Source organism: Arvicola amphibius, chromosome 9, assembly GCF_903992535.2.
Source record: "Arvicola amphibius chromosome 9, mArvAmp1.2, whole genome shotgun sequence".
Lineage (NCBI taxonomy): Eukaryota > Metazoa > Chordata > Mammalia > Rodentia > Cricetidae > Arvicola > Arvicola amphibius.
In genome coordinates, this window is record NC_052055.2 from 91,862,927 (window position 1) to 91,879,578 (window position 16,652).

The following is a 16,652-nucleotide window of genomic DNA, read 5'->3' on the forward strand; positions in this document are numbered from 1 at the left end:
GTGAGTTCCAGGACAGCCAGGGCCCAGTGCTACACAGAGAACTGTCTAAAAAAAAAAAAGAAAAAGAAAAAGAAAAAAAGAAAGAAGGGAAGGAAGGAAGGGAGGAAGGAAGGAAGAAAGAAAGAAAGAAAGAAAGAAAGAAAGAAAGAAAGAAAGAGAAAGAAAAAATCAATTTGACTGAGTCAAGATCAGACTTTTTTTTCTCTCCCTTTGGAAGTAAAATACCAAGGCCAGAGAGATGTTTCAATAGTTAAGAGCTCTTATGGAGGTTCTGGATTCAGTTCCCAGCACGTACTTAGTGGCTCACAATTATTTATAACTCCAGTTTCAAAGGTTCTAAAACCCTCTTCTTACCTCCGTGGGCACTGGGCACACATGTGGTATACACACATACATGCAGGAAAAAAATACATGCATATAAAATTAAATAAATCTTAAAAAATAAAACACAAAGCCAGGCGGTGGTGGCGCATGCCTTTAATCCCAGCACTCGGGAGGCAGAGGCAGGCGGATCTCTGAGTTCGAGGCCAGCCTGGTCTACAAGAGCTAGTTCCAGGGCAGGCTCTAGAAACTACAGGGAAACCCTGTCTCGAAAAACCAAAAAAAAAAAAAAAAAAAAACCAAAAACAAAAACAAAAACAAAAACAAAAAACCACAATAGATGGGCTAGAGAGATGGCTCAGTGGGCTAGAGTGCATACAGCTGAGCTGGGTCCTGCACATCCTCTGGCTCTCATTACTGCCTCTATTCCAGCTCCAGCTCCTCCAGCTCTAGGGGTCAGATGCCTCTAGCTTTCCTGGGCTCCGATACACACGTACACACACACTACACACACACACACAGAAGGGGGGAGTGGGGTTGTCCTGGAACTCGCTTTGTAGGCCAGGCCAGCCTCAAACTCATAGAGAGCCGCCTTCCTCTTCCTCTTGAGTACTGGGATTAAAGGCGTGTACTACCATGCCGGGTTTAAGAACATTTTTGAAAGCTGGGGAGATGGTTCATGGAAATGGCAAAGGCCCCATATGTGCCCGCAAAAGGCAGAAAGAGGGAGTCCCTAGAAGAAGCTGGCTCACAGGACTAGCCATGCTGGTGAGTGCTGATCTGTTGGAGAGACACTGCTTCTGTCTTGCCAGGCACTGCAAAAGTGGAAGAAGCTTCTGTGAAATTTCTTTTGAATTTAATTTTACCCAAAGCCAGGTGGGCACTGGAATGGTCCTTAATCTTTACAATAATTCTCTTGATATTCTGGTCTCCTTTTCTTCACGCTGCAGATTGAGCCCCGGGGTCTGGCATACGCTAGGCAAAGCAATCCAGCATCGAATTACATTGTGTAAACCTAGGGAAGGCTCACTGATTAAGAGGCCCTACAGTGTGCTACCCTTTGTATTTTCTCTTATCTTTTCCAAACAAGGCTACCTCTATCTGTTGATCATTTGGGATAAGAAGCTTGAGAAAGTGAGACTTGTCAAGGCCAGGAATGAACGAACCCACTGATCAGCTTCAAATCCACACAAAGGTCAGAGGTCCCAGGGAGCAGTGATCCCAGGCACTTCGCTTTGAATCCTCTGTAAACAGTCAGGTTTGTTATCTCAGTCTTTCCTTTTCTCTAGCATCACTAGCTAATCCCTAATAATACAAAAAGGTCAGGGCTGTGGGTACAGCTTAGTGGTAGAGCATTTCTTTACAAGTGTGAGGCCCTGTGTTCCCTCTCCAGCACCAGATACCAAAGCACCCTGAAGAGGTGGGAGTGACGGCACTGGCCGGGAATGCCAGCACTCGAGAGCTTGGTGGCCAAGGATATTGAGTTCAAGGCCAGCCTGTCACCAACAAAGAAAAAAACGACCCATTGGATGGAAGACCATCGATGTAAACCACAATCTTAGAACAGAGGACTTGTTTCAAGAATATATAAAGAACTAGGGATGAAGCCCAATGTTAGAACACTTATGTGCTACACAAGTAAAAACCTTAGGTTTGATCCCTATACCAAAGAATCAAAAGAGATAGAAACAGACATACATACAGACAAATAAACAATCTTTCTTTTTTCTTTTTTTTTTTTCCGAGACAGGGTTTCCCTGTAGTTTCTAGAGTCTGTCCTGGAACTAGCTCTTGTAGACCAGGCTGGCCTCAAACTCAGAGATCCGCCTGCCTCTCCTCCCAAGTGCTGGGATTAAAGGTGTGCGCCACCACCGCCCGGCTTATTTGTTGTTTTCGTTTTTTTTTTTTTTTTTTCAAATATACAATCTTTGTGTGCTTTCAGAAGCAGAAGAAAAATCTTGCTGGGGTAACCAGACTTGGGGACAGTGGGTGTTCCAGTGCATAGGTGGCAGTGGGCAGCAGAGGAAAGAGGGGGGTATGTCCTGGGGTCTGTAGAGACCCTCGGGTCCATGTGACCAAAGACCTGGAGCTTAACAGAGGCTTTAGACAAACAGGGTCTTCTGGATGCTGAACAGTAGGCTGGATGCTGGGGGTCTCCTGGATGCTGGATGGTAGGCTGGATGCTAAATGGTAGGCTGGATGGTAGGCTGGATGCTGGGCTCTCCTGGATGCTGAACAGTGGGCTTCTCTCTCCCTGATTTGCATAGACTTCCAGGTTCTGACTCCTTTGAAGACCTGTCTCCAGCTCACTTCTACCCAGCACCACTGCCACTCCGTCTTCCTTGCTCCCTTCCCCAGAGGCTAGTGTCCAGATGTGATCTTATTTGGTCCTATGTGACCTTTCTCTCAGCTTCTCCCTCCTGCCCCACCATTCTCTACAGATCTCCCTTTGGAGAAAAGGGAAGAATAAGACTGTGTGGCCAGGGGTAGATGGGGACACACAATGATTAAAAAAAGAATGAGGGCATCTAGGGAGGAGCCTGCTATTATTGTTTCGCTAAATGACCATGTTGCCAGACTGCCTTTTAAATATTTATGTGGATGCCCATAGATTTGTGCTGCTCTCTCCTTTGTCGGGGAAGCGTCTTGCGAGGGGATTCAGAAGTAGGCGAAGTGCTGAGAGTGAGTGAGTGAGCGCTCAGCTCTAAATGGGCCGGTCTATACTAATGGCTCCCTCCTCCATAAGCACCACTAAGGCTCAGGCTTAGGAGAGCTTTAAAGCAGGAGTGTGAGGAGCAGAGCTGTGGGATGCTATCTTCTGGAGATGACATGCTCACTACACTCAAGAACTAACAGCACTTGCGGTTATCGTACAAGAACAAGCCAGTGAAATTTTCAGAACGAATGTGGAAGAGGCTCATGAGATCCCCCACCCCTACCTGAGAAACTATTGGTAGTTAATAGCTGGTGGGGGAGGAAGGGTTAATATCTCTTGGTGAGTGCAGCCACTGGTAGGTTCCCCACGTTCCAGGCTACAGCCCCACACCCAAGCACATATGGGTAGCACTAATCTGACACCGACGCTTATTAAAAAGGGGGTGAAGGAAGACATATTGTGGGTTGGAGATCCAGGGGGAATTGAGAAGGGGAGTAGATATGATCAAAATACATTAACTATATGTATAAAATTCCTAAGTAATAAGAGCAAATGTTTTTTCAAAGCAAGGGACAGGGCCATGTCCTCTTTAAAACTCTGATTACATCATTTGTATCATGATCGTTATCACTAAGCACATCTATTGAATTCTTGTCATAGCCCGTGAAGACCTCACCGAGCATCATCACACAGAACTCAAGAATATTCCAGAAACCCAGGCTTCATGGTTAGTCAGCAGCTGAACCAGCCCGCAGTGTGCCTGCAGAACTCTGACCCCCAACACCAGGGCATCCACCCCCTTGTGGTTTTGCCCCCAAGGAGACCTTTGAAACCTACTTACCCAATTAATACTGTCTCTCTGCTTTGTGGCTTGGCATTCCCGCGTGAGGCACATCCTTTCCCTGGTATGGCCCTTTAACCTGATGTTTTCACTTTATTCTCCGAACTCAGTGAAGTCAGAAATCATGACACTCGCTATACCCAGGTAACCATGCCCTCCCTTGCTGTGATTTGAGTTGGGATTTGAGCTAATTTTCAGCTCATTTTGTCCCCCTACACATGGAGAAAGGTCCCTTGCCTCCTGAGACAATACAATGGCTTGGACATGTCCTATAAATTACAAGGACATATGTAGGCTTACGAGGGGGCTAGTGCTCAGACTTGCTATACATACTGACGATGGCTTGCACCACCCTCTGATAAATGCCCGTCTGTCCCCAGTCAGGCTTTCCACTCCAGGGTCCATGACACATTTCCAACTGACTTCCAGTGTGAGTTCAGGGCAGGCTGCAGATTTTGGGCATCATTAGCAGAAAGGCAGATTTATTTATTTATTTATTTTTTACAGTTTTTCCATCCTGAGGACCTAGAAGGTGAAGAGACGAAGAATCTAGCTTGGAAGGGTAAGATCCTGGTTCGCCAGTTCAGAGTCCTTCTTCACTCAAACCCAGCATTAATGTGAAGCCAGGGGCAAGAAAAGGAGCGACACCGTTTAAGGTAGCTCCATTGTCTAGGACTAAGAAGAAGCAGCCGCAGCTGTGGGAGAGGCAGACACACTGTCGTAGGGTCTACACTCAGAAAGGACCATCCACCTCCAAGGAGCTCATGAATGGAATGCTTTGATATGCTCATCGCCTAAGGAGGACCTTCCCCCAAATTCCTTACTTGCAAAAGGAGACAACTCCAATGAGTAAAGACCAGCCACTCTAAGGCGGAGAAACAGGGGTCTTTCTCTGTCCCCAAAGAGAAAAGTTTCTCCATTCTCACAACCTAGTTGCTGTGAGCCACACAGCCGTCCAGGTTTAAATTTCCTGATGCTATATGCCATAGATTCTTTTCTGTATTTGTGAGAAAGGAAGGCAGATGCCCTTCCTAAAGGTGCAAGCTGACAACAGCCACAACCAGAGTCACAGGCCTGAGTTCTTCTGACATCCCTTATATTACCATTTTTTCTTTATTTAATCCGCGTGCATGTGTGTGCAGGCACGGAATTTGGAGGTCACAATCTACTCCACCTTACTTTTCTTATGGCTTTTTTTTTTTTTTTTTTTTTTTTTTGGTTTTCCGAGACAGGCTTTCTTTGTAGCTTTGGAGTCTGTCCTGGAACTAGCTCTTGTAGACCGGGCTCCGCCTTACTTTTTGAAGACAGGGTCTCTCACTTACTCTGGAGCTCACCAATTTGGCCAGAGTGGCTGGCGACAAACCCCAGGGACCCTCCAGTCTTTGTCTCCCAGGGCTGGGATTACAGACAGGCACTGTTACACACAGCTTTTTTACATGAGTGCTGAAGATCAAACTCAGGTCTTCATACTTAACATGGCAAGCACTTTAATAACTGAGCCATCTCCCCAGGTCCCAACGAGCATTCATTTTTTATAAAGGAAGTCTTGTTTGCTCTGCTAGATCAAAGAGGAATTTCATTTCCTTTTAGATATATTTAATTTATGTGTATAACCTTTAATCCCAGCACTTGGGAGGCTCAGATATTCTTTTTTTTCCTTTGGTCTTTCGAGACAGGGTTTCTCTGTAGCTTTGGAGCCTGTCCTTGAACTATCCGTTGTAGACCAGATTGGCATTGAACTCAGAGAGATCCGCCTGCCTCTGCCTCCCGAGTGCTGCGATTAAAGGTGTGCGCCACCACCGCCCAGCAAGATATTCTTATTCTTCTTACTATTTTTAGTTTTATTAGTTTTTTGAGACAAGGTTTCTTTGTGTAGCCATGGTTGTCCTGGAACTCGTTCTGTTGACTAGGCAGGCATCGAACTCACAGATCTGCCTGTCTCTGCGTCCTGAACACTGGGATTAAAGGCGTGCACCACCACCGTCCAGCTCCAAATTATATTTCTTTACTTCATGGAATCTACTCTTCTCCTAATCACTATGGAAATCCAATTGTGAATTAGCTTGACTTTAACAGACAGCAGATCCTCACCATTGTCCCTATCTTGCTTTATTTCCCCGGTTTCTTTACATCTTCTTTTAACCCAAGTAGCTCAAGTGCTTATTTTTCTTTCCCTTTGTTGGCTTCTATTGCTTCCACTGAGTGCCTACCTACAACGTGCCAGTGAACACAGCCCCCAAAGGGCAAAATAAAAATAGCCAATTGATCGATAATAGAATGGGAAAGTTTGTAAGGATAGGAAGGGCAATCGTGGGGTCCGTAGACAACTGGAATGATGGAGAAACCTGGTAGGGGATTTTCAGAGACCTGGGGTTGTTTTCAAATAACGCATGTGACCCTTCCAGGTTGGAGGAGACGGGGAGGGGGGGACAGGAAGTCTTTGTCAATGCCCAAACTGAGGCTACTGTTCACTAAGAGCCTAGTCTTCTGGATACACTGGGTGTGTGAGGTGAAGCACCTACTCACAAGGAACTTCCTCCAGCAGGCTGTTTACAGACACCCTTGCCCTTGATGCCAGAGCATTTAATCCAGCTTCTGCTACCAAGCCTCCCCCACAACACCCCACGAGTGTTCCCTTCTGTTTAGGCTTTTAGCTGCTGGTATCGATTGTTGCTTTTATTGGCAGACTGTGTACCAAAGTAAAAATAAACACAGGAATTTGTACAGAGAGGCAGAGAAGGGCTTTCTGTGTCTCCAGGGCCCGGGGAAGCCTTGCTGGGAGACCCAGCCGTCCCTGCTGCTCAGTGTAGCTCCACAACTAAGATAAGGATGTTTGTCCTCCGTGTCCTGCCCTCCACAGGGCGGACAGCTGTGGGTGGAGGGCTGTGGTCATTCTCACACACTCAATTCACAGCTGCCGAATGACATCCAAGCAGGGCCATCCAAGCAGGGCCATTCAGGAAGCGGTGATCTCAAGGCTAGAACAGCAACCACACCTCTCTGTTTGTTTCCACTTGCAGCTGCCTCAGCTGGCCACTCACCACAATTTGGGGTTAAGGGTATAGTCCTGAAAGAGCCAGCAGCGGCAACTATTACTCCATAGCAAAGCCCCTCCACAGATGGTTGTCCAGTCACGCTCAGTGTGTAAGCCAATTGTTCCCACATACTTAGCCAGGTGGTGCTGTTATCATTCTTTCGGCCATCAACTTAAAAACTAAAACTGTAACTAAAAAACACAGTCAACCCTGGTGTGGTGGTATGTGCCTATAAGCCCTGCACTTGGGAAGTGAAGGAAGGAAGATCAGGAGTTCAAGGTCAGCCTCGGATTTTGAAAGTTCAAAGCTATATGGGCTACCTAAGACCTTGTTTCAACAAAAACAAAACATTCATTCCTACTCTCATTTACAGACAGGAACTAGGATTAACAGTGGAAATCTGAAAGGCCTAGGATTTGTGCCTAGGTTCTTACAGAGGCAAAATACTTTGTGTTGCCAGAAAGAGTCAATAACTGTTCTGTATGTGTTTATCTGCTGATCGCCATCCTTCCAGTTCTAGGCTGTAAACTACGATGGACAAAGGTTTTAACTTGTTCATTACTATATCGTCAGAGCATGAAACAAGTGTCTAGCACATATTGGGTGTTCAATGAAAACCCAGCCCTAAATAGAAATGACAGGTGGTCAACCTAAGTTAGAGCCTGGCCGCTCTAGGCGCTTTAGAGGTCGGGTAGAGCCCCTAGGCAGAAGCCAGCGGTGAGTTGGGGGGAGCTGGAGAGCAGTGACCACTTACTTCTGGTCTCGGGTCAAGGTCAGCAAAAATCCCAGAAGTAAGGAAGTTGTAGTGCCAGCCTGAGCCCTCAGGTTCCCTTTTCTTTTTCTAAATTGGGAAATGCATTTTCCTCCCTGTGCCCGCGGAGAAGCGCCACCCGCCCCAGAGCTGAGCCACAGCGTGCAGAGGATCCGGAAGGAGCGCGGGGCCAGGGAGCCGGGTTCCCTAAGGGGGAGCGCGGAAGAAGCCGGGCCCCGCGCGGAGGCTTGGCTGGGCGCACCCCTGCCGCGGGCTCCCGCGTTTGCCTAGCGCCGTTCCACCTTAAGCGCGCAGACCTCCTTAAGCCGGGCGCGTGAACGCGAGTAGGGGCGGGACCTTTCATGCAAATAAGGGGCGTGGGGCGGCGGGGCGGGGCGGGCGGGGCGCGGCCTGACGTCAGGCCCGCTGCTGGGGCAGTTGGCGCGGCGGCGGCGGAGCGGCAGGAGGGCAGGAGCGGCGGCGCCGAATGAGGCGCGCGGCGGGGCGCGGGCAGCGGCGGGACCGGAGCAACATGGCGCCGGGGGGCGGGGGCGGGCGGCGGGACGGCTGGCCGGCCCGAGGGCGCCTCCTCCTGGCCGCGCTGCTGCTGCCGCTATGGACGCGGGCGGCCAGCGGCCAGAGCAGCCCCCAGCAGAGCGTGATCCTGGGCATGAGGCTGGCGAGCTGCAACAAGTCGTGCGGGATGAACCCGGATGGCATCATCTTCGTGTCCGAGGGCAGCATGGTGAACTTGAGGCTCTATGGCCACAGCCTGAGCGAGATCTCCAGCAACCTGATCTCCTTCACAGAGGTGGACGACGCCGAGACGGTCCACAACTCCACCAACTGCCTGGAGCTCACCAAGGACTTAGTGGTCCAGCGGCTGGTCAACGTGAGCCGCGGGAACACGTCGGGGATGCTAGTGGTGATCACCAAGTTCTTGAGGAGGAGCGAGAACATGAAGCTGTACGCGCTGTGCACCCGGGCCCGGGTGGACGGGCCCTGGTTCAAATGGACAGACAAGGACTCCCTGCTCTTCATGGTGGAGGAGCATGGGAGGTTTCTGCCTCTCTGGTTGCACATCCTTCTCGTTTTGGTGCTGTTAGTGCTGTCGGGTATATTTTCTGGCCTCAACCTGGGGCTTATGGCCCTGGACCCGATGGAACTGCGCATCGTGCAGAACTGTGGAACTGAAAAGGAAAGAAGGTACGCCCGCAAGATAGAGCCCATCCGGCGCAAGGGCAACTACTTGCTCTGCTCGCTGCTCCTGGGGAATGTGCTGGTAAACACCTCCCTCACCATCCTTCTAGACAACCTCATCGGGTCTGGCATCATGGCAGTGGCCTCCTCCACCATTGGCATTGTCATCTTTGGGGAGATCTTACCTCAAGCCCTGTGCTCCCGACACGGGCTGGCTGTGGGTGCCAACACTATTGTTCTCACCAAAGTCTTTATGCTGCTCACCTTTCCTCTGAGTTTCCCCATCAGCAAACTCCTGGACTTCTTCTTGGGTCAGGAGATTCGCACTGTTTACAATCGGGAGAAGCTGATGGAGATGTTGAAGGTGACAGAGCCCTATAATGACCTGGTGAAGGAGGAATTAAATATGATCCAGGGCGCCCTGGAACTAAGGACCAAAACTGTGGAGGATATCATGACCCAGCTCCACGACTGCTTCATGATCCGCAGTGATGCCATCCTGGACTTCAACACCATGTCAGAGATCATGGAAAGTGGCTATACTCGCATTCCTGTGTTTGAAGATGAGCAATCCAATATCGTAGATATCCTTTATGTCAAAGACTTGGCTTTCGTGGACCCTGATGACTGCACCCCGCTCAAGACTATCACTCGCTTTTACAACCACCCGGTACATTTTGTTTTCCATGACACCAAGCTGGATGCCATGCTGGAGGAATTCAAGAAGGGTAAGGACTGGTATAGTCCCTGGTTAAGTTTCCTTTTGACACCTCTTGATCCCCCTGAAGCATGCCCTGCATGGTTTGTATCTGCTGATTTTACCATTCTGTTTGTGTGATTGGTTCTGTACCCCTCCATCCATCACTTCCTGTGCCTTTGAGGTGCATGTTATCAGGCGTGGCAGAAACAGTTCCCAAGCCTTTGCCTTCTGACAGGTACTGTGCTTTGTGTTTAGCTGAATCAAAAAGAGGCACACTTGTCTGGAGCTGGGGAACGGAGAGAGAGTAGGCTCATGCCTGTTTGTAAAGAGGCAAACACCAGGCCTCTTGGAGATTTCGAGGGCGGGGAGGAGAAGCTGAGGATGTCACAGGGGAGGAACCATTTGAGGGGTATCTTAAAAGATGAAGTGGTGTGGTTCTGAGTCAGACCGCTTTTGTGAGGAAGCCAAGGATGTGCTTGTGGCTCAGCAGGTGGTCCTGTCTAGCGGACCTCCTGGCTTTGCTGATCAGTGACCACCAGGAGAGGTTGGAGTATTTGCACACCTTTTCCCTTGAGTTTGTTCCCAGGTTGGAGAGCTGGAAAATTTGGGGACAGGGGAGTATGGTCAGTAGCCCTCCAGCCCACAGAAGCATAATTGGAACAATGCCAAGTAGCCGTTCCCACTGTTTAGCAGAGGCATGGAGACCAAGCTTTGGTTATTGTTCCATCTTTCCCAGGTGCCAAACATAAACTTGCCTCCCCTCCCCAACCCCCATCCTAAGCTGGCCTTGCACTGCTTAGTGTGTGTGTGTGTGTGTGTGTGTGTGTGTGTGTGTAGGTGTGCGCACACATGCGCGCCTGCATGTGTTTTCTAACGTGCTTGGCTGGCTCCCAGGTAGAGGGTTTACTCCCCTGTCTCAAAGCTCAGGGCTCACACCCCTTTCCTTATTCCCAACAAAGCCTTCCTCCCTCATCTATCCTGAAACCCTCAAAGTGGCTGTAAACAGGGTGATTACAAAGGAAAACCCTCCCAGGCTGGAGGAGGTGAGGAGGCAGAAAGGGCAACTCTTTAGAGAAGAACCTGAGGTTCATTTTGTAGGGACTTTTCTTTATAATCTTGGTCCCAGCCTTCTTCCCGTATGTATAATTGTTTCTGGCAAAGGCCCAGGCTAACCTAGGAACCACTTTGAACCCTAGTTGTGGATAAGCCTGGGGTCATTTCTGAACTGGAAAGTGGTGAGCAGTCCTGAAATGGGATCAGGAGAGAGGAGATGGTCTTGCCAGATTTGGTCTTAAAAAGTGTGCTTGGGTCAAGTCAGGGTCAAGGCCAAGGGGGCAGATTGGTACCCTCTCTCCTTTAAGTGTTCTAGACAGAACTCAGCATCAGAGCTAAGGATGTCTTGAGAATTATAAACCAGGACAGAAAATAGTATAGAAGATTTGAGGGTGCAAACCCTGGAGCCTGTTTGGCCAGGGGTCAGAGTTGGGGCACAGGGGCAGTGGGGAGTATGTCTTGTCTCACCTCGTCTTGCAGCGAGGGACCCTGAACATTTATTTCTCTTCAGTAGCTTCGTTAGGGACTGGTGAAGACTCACACACAACTTCCTTCTCACCTGCCTCTGTCTTTGAGGTGGTTGCTGGCGACTGGTGACGTCTACACCCACCAGTACCTCCCCATCTGTTTGGTCAGATCTGGATCCAGCTAGTATGGATTGACTTAATTTGATGTCCAGCTCCTGATCAACAGGGCTGAACTCTGTTCTGTGGGTGCATGCTGGGTCTGGGCAAGGCATCTTTGACTCTACTGTCCTGTGAAGAAGGGTACATTCACTGAGTTGGAAAAAACAGAGCTGACATTTCTTAGGCCAGAGCTCTTCTGGGCCAAACCCTCCCCCACAGTTTGGTCTACCAGGCTCTCCTAGACAGAGGTCTGTGCCCTGAGTTCCTGCCTTGGAGTGTGGATCCTAAGCAGTTCATGGGGAGGCAGGTGCAATCTTCCCTGTGCATCAGGACACTGGTGATGCCAGTGTGACGCGGTGGCCACCCCTTATAACAGACCCTGGGCCTTGTGTGGTGCCCTCTTGATGTCTGGAGGGCTTGGGAGACCAGTCTTAGTTCATAAATTACCACAGAGGTGGCCTACCATGCCCATGCCTCCACTCTGTGGCTTCTCCTGGGTTTTTCCATCTGGTGCCTACTCTTATTCTGAGGCTGCCCCGGCTGTGGCAAACACACCTAGTGTACACTTACAACTTAGAAGATTTTCTCTGCAAGTTTAGCATCCGGAAGGCTTTTTTGTTTCTTGTTGTTATTAAGAAGGAACAAGTGATCAATTCAGCACCGCCAGCCTTATGCCAGATGGAGTGACGTATATTTTAGGGTCCTTGCTGGATCGTTCACCCCCAAATTGTGTAAGGGCATTAGACCCACTATGCTGGAAGCCTTCTGCCTAGCTGTAATTATATTTCTGTCTGTTTGGGTTTCTATTTTGAGTCAGTCTTGCTTTGTAGCTGAGACTGGACTTGCCTCCCAAGTGCTAGGATTATAGGTGTGTGTCACTAAGCCTGAATCTGTAAATTTTTTTTTAAACCAAGTTTTTTTATCCCCACTCCCCAGCTTTGTAAGTTCATTGCGGGGGGAGGGTGCCTTACTGATTTTTACCACTTAAGGCCTGGCCAACAGATGGGGCCTCAGTGAGCGTTAGCTGAACAAATGAATGGACGATTGTCTGCCAGGCTTCTCAGACTTCCCTGCTCTTTGAACACACCTCGACACTCCCACTCTGGGGCCTTTGCCCTAGCCTTCTCCAAGAATGTTAGCGTGCCTCCCTTCCCCTATCTTGCCTCTTCAGCTTGCCTCCATGAGGCCTGGCTGCTGCCCCGTTCTGGCCTCTAGCCCCCACATAGCACTTGACCTTCCCAATCTGCCCCCCTGTGCCGCTTTTTCCTTTTCTCATAGCACGTCTCACTGCCAGCCCTGGCGCTTAGTGGTTTGCTGTGGTAGTCCATCTCCACCCAGTAGAATATAAGATCCAAAGGGCAGGCTCTCTGCTCTGATGATTGTATCGATAGCTCTGGAATGGCCCTTGGCACATAGTAAGGCCTCAATAAAACATTACCTAGTGAATGAATAAATGAATGAATGACTTGTCAGATTTGGGAGACAACTGCTTCTATTCTGGAAGCTTTAGAATGTCGAGGACACCAAATGAAGTGCTGTGGCATCTCCATCTGCACCCGGAAAAGCCAGGGTCTTCCTGTAATAATGTCTTAATCCCAGGCCTGAAGAGTTGGGGGCTCTGAGTGTGATGCCCTCTTGCCAGTTTCTTCTATTTGCCTGCTGGTAAGCCATCTTTGGCCTTTTTTACACAGCCTCCCTCATTAAGATGAGTCATGAAATGCCCCTGCACGGAGCAGGGTGTGGGGAGCTGAACTCCCCTAGGATTAAGGCAAAGAATCCTGCTTCCTACCTCAAGACAGTTAACCTAAGATGCTTATCTGCCTTCCTGCCACATTCAGGACAGGCTGCAGGTGCTTTAGGGACCTTAGGAGTAAGACTTTGTGTGGCATGAAGATATGCCAGTTCATCAAGGCCACCCAGATTCGTGTAGTTTGAACCTTGGCCCTTCTACTGGAACCTCGCCTAGAACTGTTTGCAGAACTGGGTGTTGGGAGTGGGTTTGTCACAGCTTGGCATCCTAAAACAAGAGTGCCCAGTGACTCCTAGCCCGATTTCCATTTCCACTTACATGCTCTTGCAAGTGCTGAGACAGAGTTGCAAATGGCACCCCACACACACCTTGAGCTCATCTTCCAGCTTTTGCTGTGGCCTTCTCTGGGGGTGGCCCTGCCCCTCCCAGGCACTTAGCTCATCTTTAACCGTCTTATCTTTCCCCACCCACCTTATAACCCTCTGGACCACTGTATAGCGAAGGACACAAACTGCACCCAGCCGAAGCTGGGTTTATATTCTATCCAGCGTGGTCACTGAGCTATGAGGTGACCTTGAACCTGTTAATACTCCTCTCTGCAAGTTAGTGGGGTATAATTTGAAGGAGAAAGCAAGCTAGAAATATTCTCATTTTAAAAAAAATTCCTTCCACATTTCTGTCTGTGCCACGTCAGATTTTCCCATCTACTTAACTTTATTCCCAGAATAACTGTAAAGTCAAAGAAAAAAAAATAACAAAAACACTGCATGAGTTTTGCATCTTGTCTTGATTCCTGTCATCTGACACACCTTCCTAACTTCTCCCCTACCCGGACACCTACTTGTTTTTGCATTTGTTCAGTAAACATTTAACTTTTTGCAGCTCGTGCGTCAGACACAGTGCTGGCTGTTGGGAGTCAGAGATATGTCAAAGCCATTTATTCACAGAGCTCACAGTCTGCCAGGGAGACAGACGTGTGGCCAAGGCTTGGTTGTGCAAATGCACAGATGAGGCAGGAGGGGCCAAGGCTGAGTGGGATGGATGTTCAAGTATTTGAGGCGTCTAGTGTGTGATTTGGGATGGGTAATGTGATTTACCCATGGCAGGGAAAGGAGAAGGAGGAATCGATTTGGTGAGATTGGAGCAAGAGGAATGAAAACAAGCTTCACCCTCCATTGGCTCCTTTGCTCAGTACCGAGTACATCAGACCCTCTCACTCTCGCCCGTGTCCTCAGATCACCCAGACTTTTTACTGAAACTCTGCGTTTCGTGTGTGTGTGTGTGTGTGTGTGTGTATGCGTTGCCCTAACTTCTAACTTTTAGGAGTCAGTTCTTTTCATTCTGCCAGTGGGTTCCGGGAACCAAACCGAGTGTTTTTACCCTGGTCTTATCTCACTGGACTGGTTTTGTTTTCTTGAAACAGTGTCTCACATTGTAGCCCAACTTGGCTACTGCTGTGTAGCCCACTGACACTGAACTGGCAATAATCCTCCTGCCTCCGCTTTCAGATGCTGGGATTATAGGCATGAGTCAGCAAGTCTGCCTTTCTGACGAGGTCTCAGATGTTACTTCTGTGGACAGACCTGGCCCACATACTGTGTAGAACATCTAGGCACCTGGGCAGGTGGATGTGCTCACATGGGGTTAGGGAGGAAAGTCGGGGCCAGGATGGACATTGTCACTGCCAAGAGCACAGAGAAGGTGAGAAGGTATCAAGGGTGGGACTGGGAGCGGCAGCGTGGAGAAGCTTGGAAAGCCCAGGCTGTTGGATGGGACATCTAAGCCGCAGGGGCTTAGGGACAGAGCAGTGGCAGTTGTACACTTGCTGTCCATCAGCTCCTCGTCAGTCAGTGGTCTGATCTTGAGGAGCTGTGTCTGAGAGTGACAGTTGCTGCCTGTGTGTCGATGGCACTCTGGGCATGGGGCATCCGTCCCAAGTGTGGGCAGCTGACAAAGCCCTCTGCCAGCCAGGCTGCTGCCTCCTTTCTTTTTGGTACTGTGCTGTGAGCAGGGAGCAGAGCTCCGTGGAGCAGGCTGGCACTGTGCCACATGCAGACCTTCCCTCTAAGGAGCCAGGGCTCAGAGATCTCAAGGATCTACTGCTGATAGACCTCTCTTAAAATCCTGATGAGTGTGCTAGAGGGTACTGCCTGTGTCCAGGCCCTAATAAGAGCTTGTCAGCATAGCAGCATTGACTTTGCGAAAGTCTCTTATTTTTAATTAAGAGCACCCAGCTCTAATGCTTTCCTGATAGCACAGGTCGGGATAAGGATCACTGAACAAAGTTGAAGCTGGAAACGGATGAATACTGAAAGCACAGGATCACAGGACAGTGTGCTACGGAGGCAGTGAGTGAAGAAGGGGCCTCCGTGAGGAGGATGTCTGTGCTAGGAGTCTGGAGAAGCAGTGACAAGAGATGGCCTTTCAGGGGCTCTTCACAGGTGCCAGCACTTAGAGAAAGACTGTCAGACAGGAAGTGACCTCATTGATCTTTGAGCCAGTTTTGGGTTGTACTTCTGCCTGTTGTAACTGCTTTCAGCTCTTGGGAGGGGCTTTGGGGTGCAGGTCACTGCTTTCTCCGTGTACTCCTGCTCATCTTAGTACCATCCTCTAGACAGGCCTGGCACACTGAATAATAAAGACAGAAGGAAGCCTGTTGTGCCTTTAGAGTTACACGTTCCTGCCAGCTTGAATCTCCTTAGAACTGACAAAGAGTCTGTTTAGCCTTCACCGGATGTTGGTTACTAAAAGGCTGCACAGCCAGGGAAGCATGTATAGGAGGAAGGTGGGCCAGGCTTCTATGTTACTGTCTCAGTGCCTGAATTTGACAGAGCCTCCTACTTGCTTTGTCTAGCCCATGAAAAGCCCTTGCTTGTCTGGCTCCCTCTTATTTCTTGGGGGCTTAAGGACACTTTGAATTTCTGGAGGGAACTGACTCTGAGTATATAAGAACTATCCAGGCTCCCCAAGTACCCACCATGACCCTGGGCTCTGCTGCCATTTCATCCAGCCTTGATCCAGGCAAATCTGCATGAGTCACAGCTGCCCTCAGGTGCTGCCTCATTGGGTCCCTCTGCCTCACTTGTCCTGAACCATAGTTATCCTCACAACTAAGCATGACAAGATACCCTGTTGCAAGGAACTTGGAGGCTATATAAGGGACTTCTGAGGTCTAGATTCCTTATTTGTGTTACTGTTTTGTTTATTTGACATTTTCTTTTCTTTCTTATTGCTGTTCATTATTACTTTGTAGCCTTAAAAGTCACCCATCTCATTGCCAGAACTTCAGAAAAGACAACAAAAATCTAAGCCAAACCAAACTACCAGCATGTGACCATGAAGGAACTACTTTGAATATTCTGACGTGTTGTGGCAGCTTTTTGAGGGATTCACTCTCCTGGTTAGGTGTAGTGGTGCACACCTGAGCTAGCACTCAAGTCTGTAAACCGAGTAGGAAGATTGTGAGTTTAGCCTAGGGCTGCCAGACAGTCCCGGGAGGAGGGGCAAGTTTAAGACTGACTTCCATTGTTGGACTTTTTAAAAATTCTTACCACAAATAGCAGTATCGAAACCATGTCCATGGTAACACATGTCTGTAGTTCCGGCAACAAAGGAGACAGAGGTGGGTAGATCTCTGAGTTTCAGTCCAGCCAGGGTTGCATAATGAGACCCTGTCTAAATCAGAACAAAACAGAACCCATTTTCATTTTCCAGCCGCG

At 49.1% G+C, this 16,652-nt stretch overlaps 1 protein-coding gene across 2 annotated transcripts in view; it reads left to right on the plus strand.

The window, feature by feature from the left end:
• The first annotated feature begins 8,136 nt into the window (after positions 1-8,136).
• Positions 8,137-16,652, plus strand: part of Cnnm4 (cyclin and CBS domain divalent metal cation transport mediator 4) — a 40,210-nt gene continuing 31,694 nt past the window's right edge. For both annotated transcript variants that reach the window (XM_038342492.1, XM_038342493.1), the window contains exon 1: positions 8,137-9,532. In XM_038342492.1, the coding sequence (XP_038198420.1) occupies positions 8,137-9,532 (1,396 nt within the window). The remainder of the gene's footprint in view (positions 9,533-16,652) is intronic.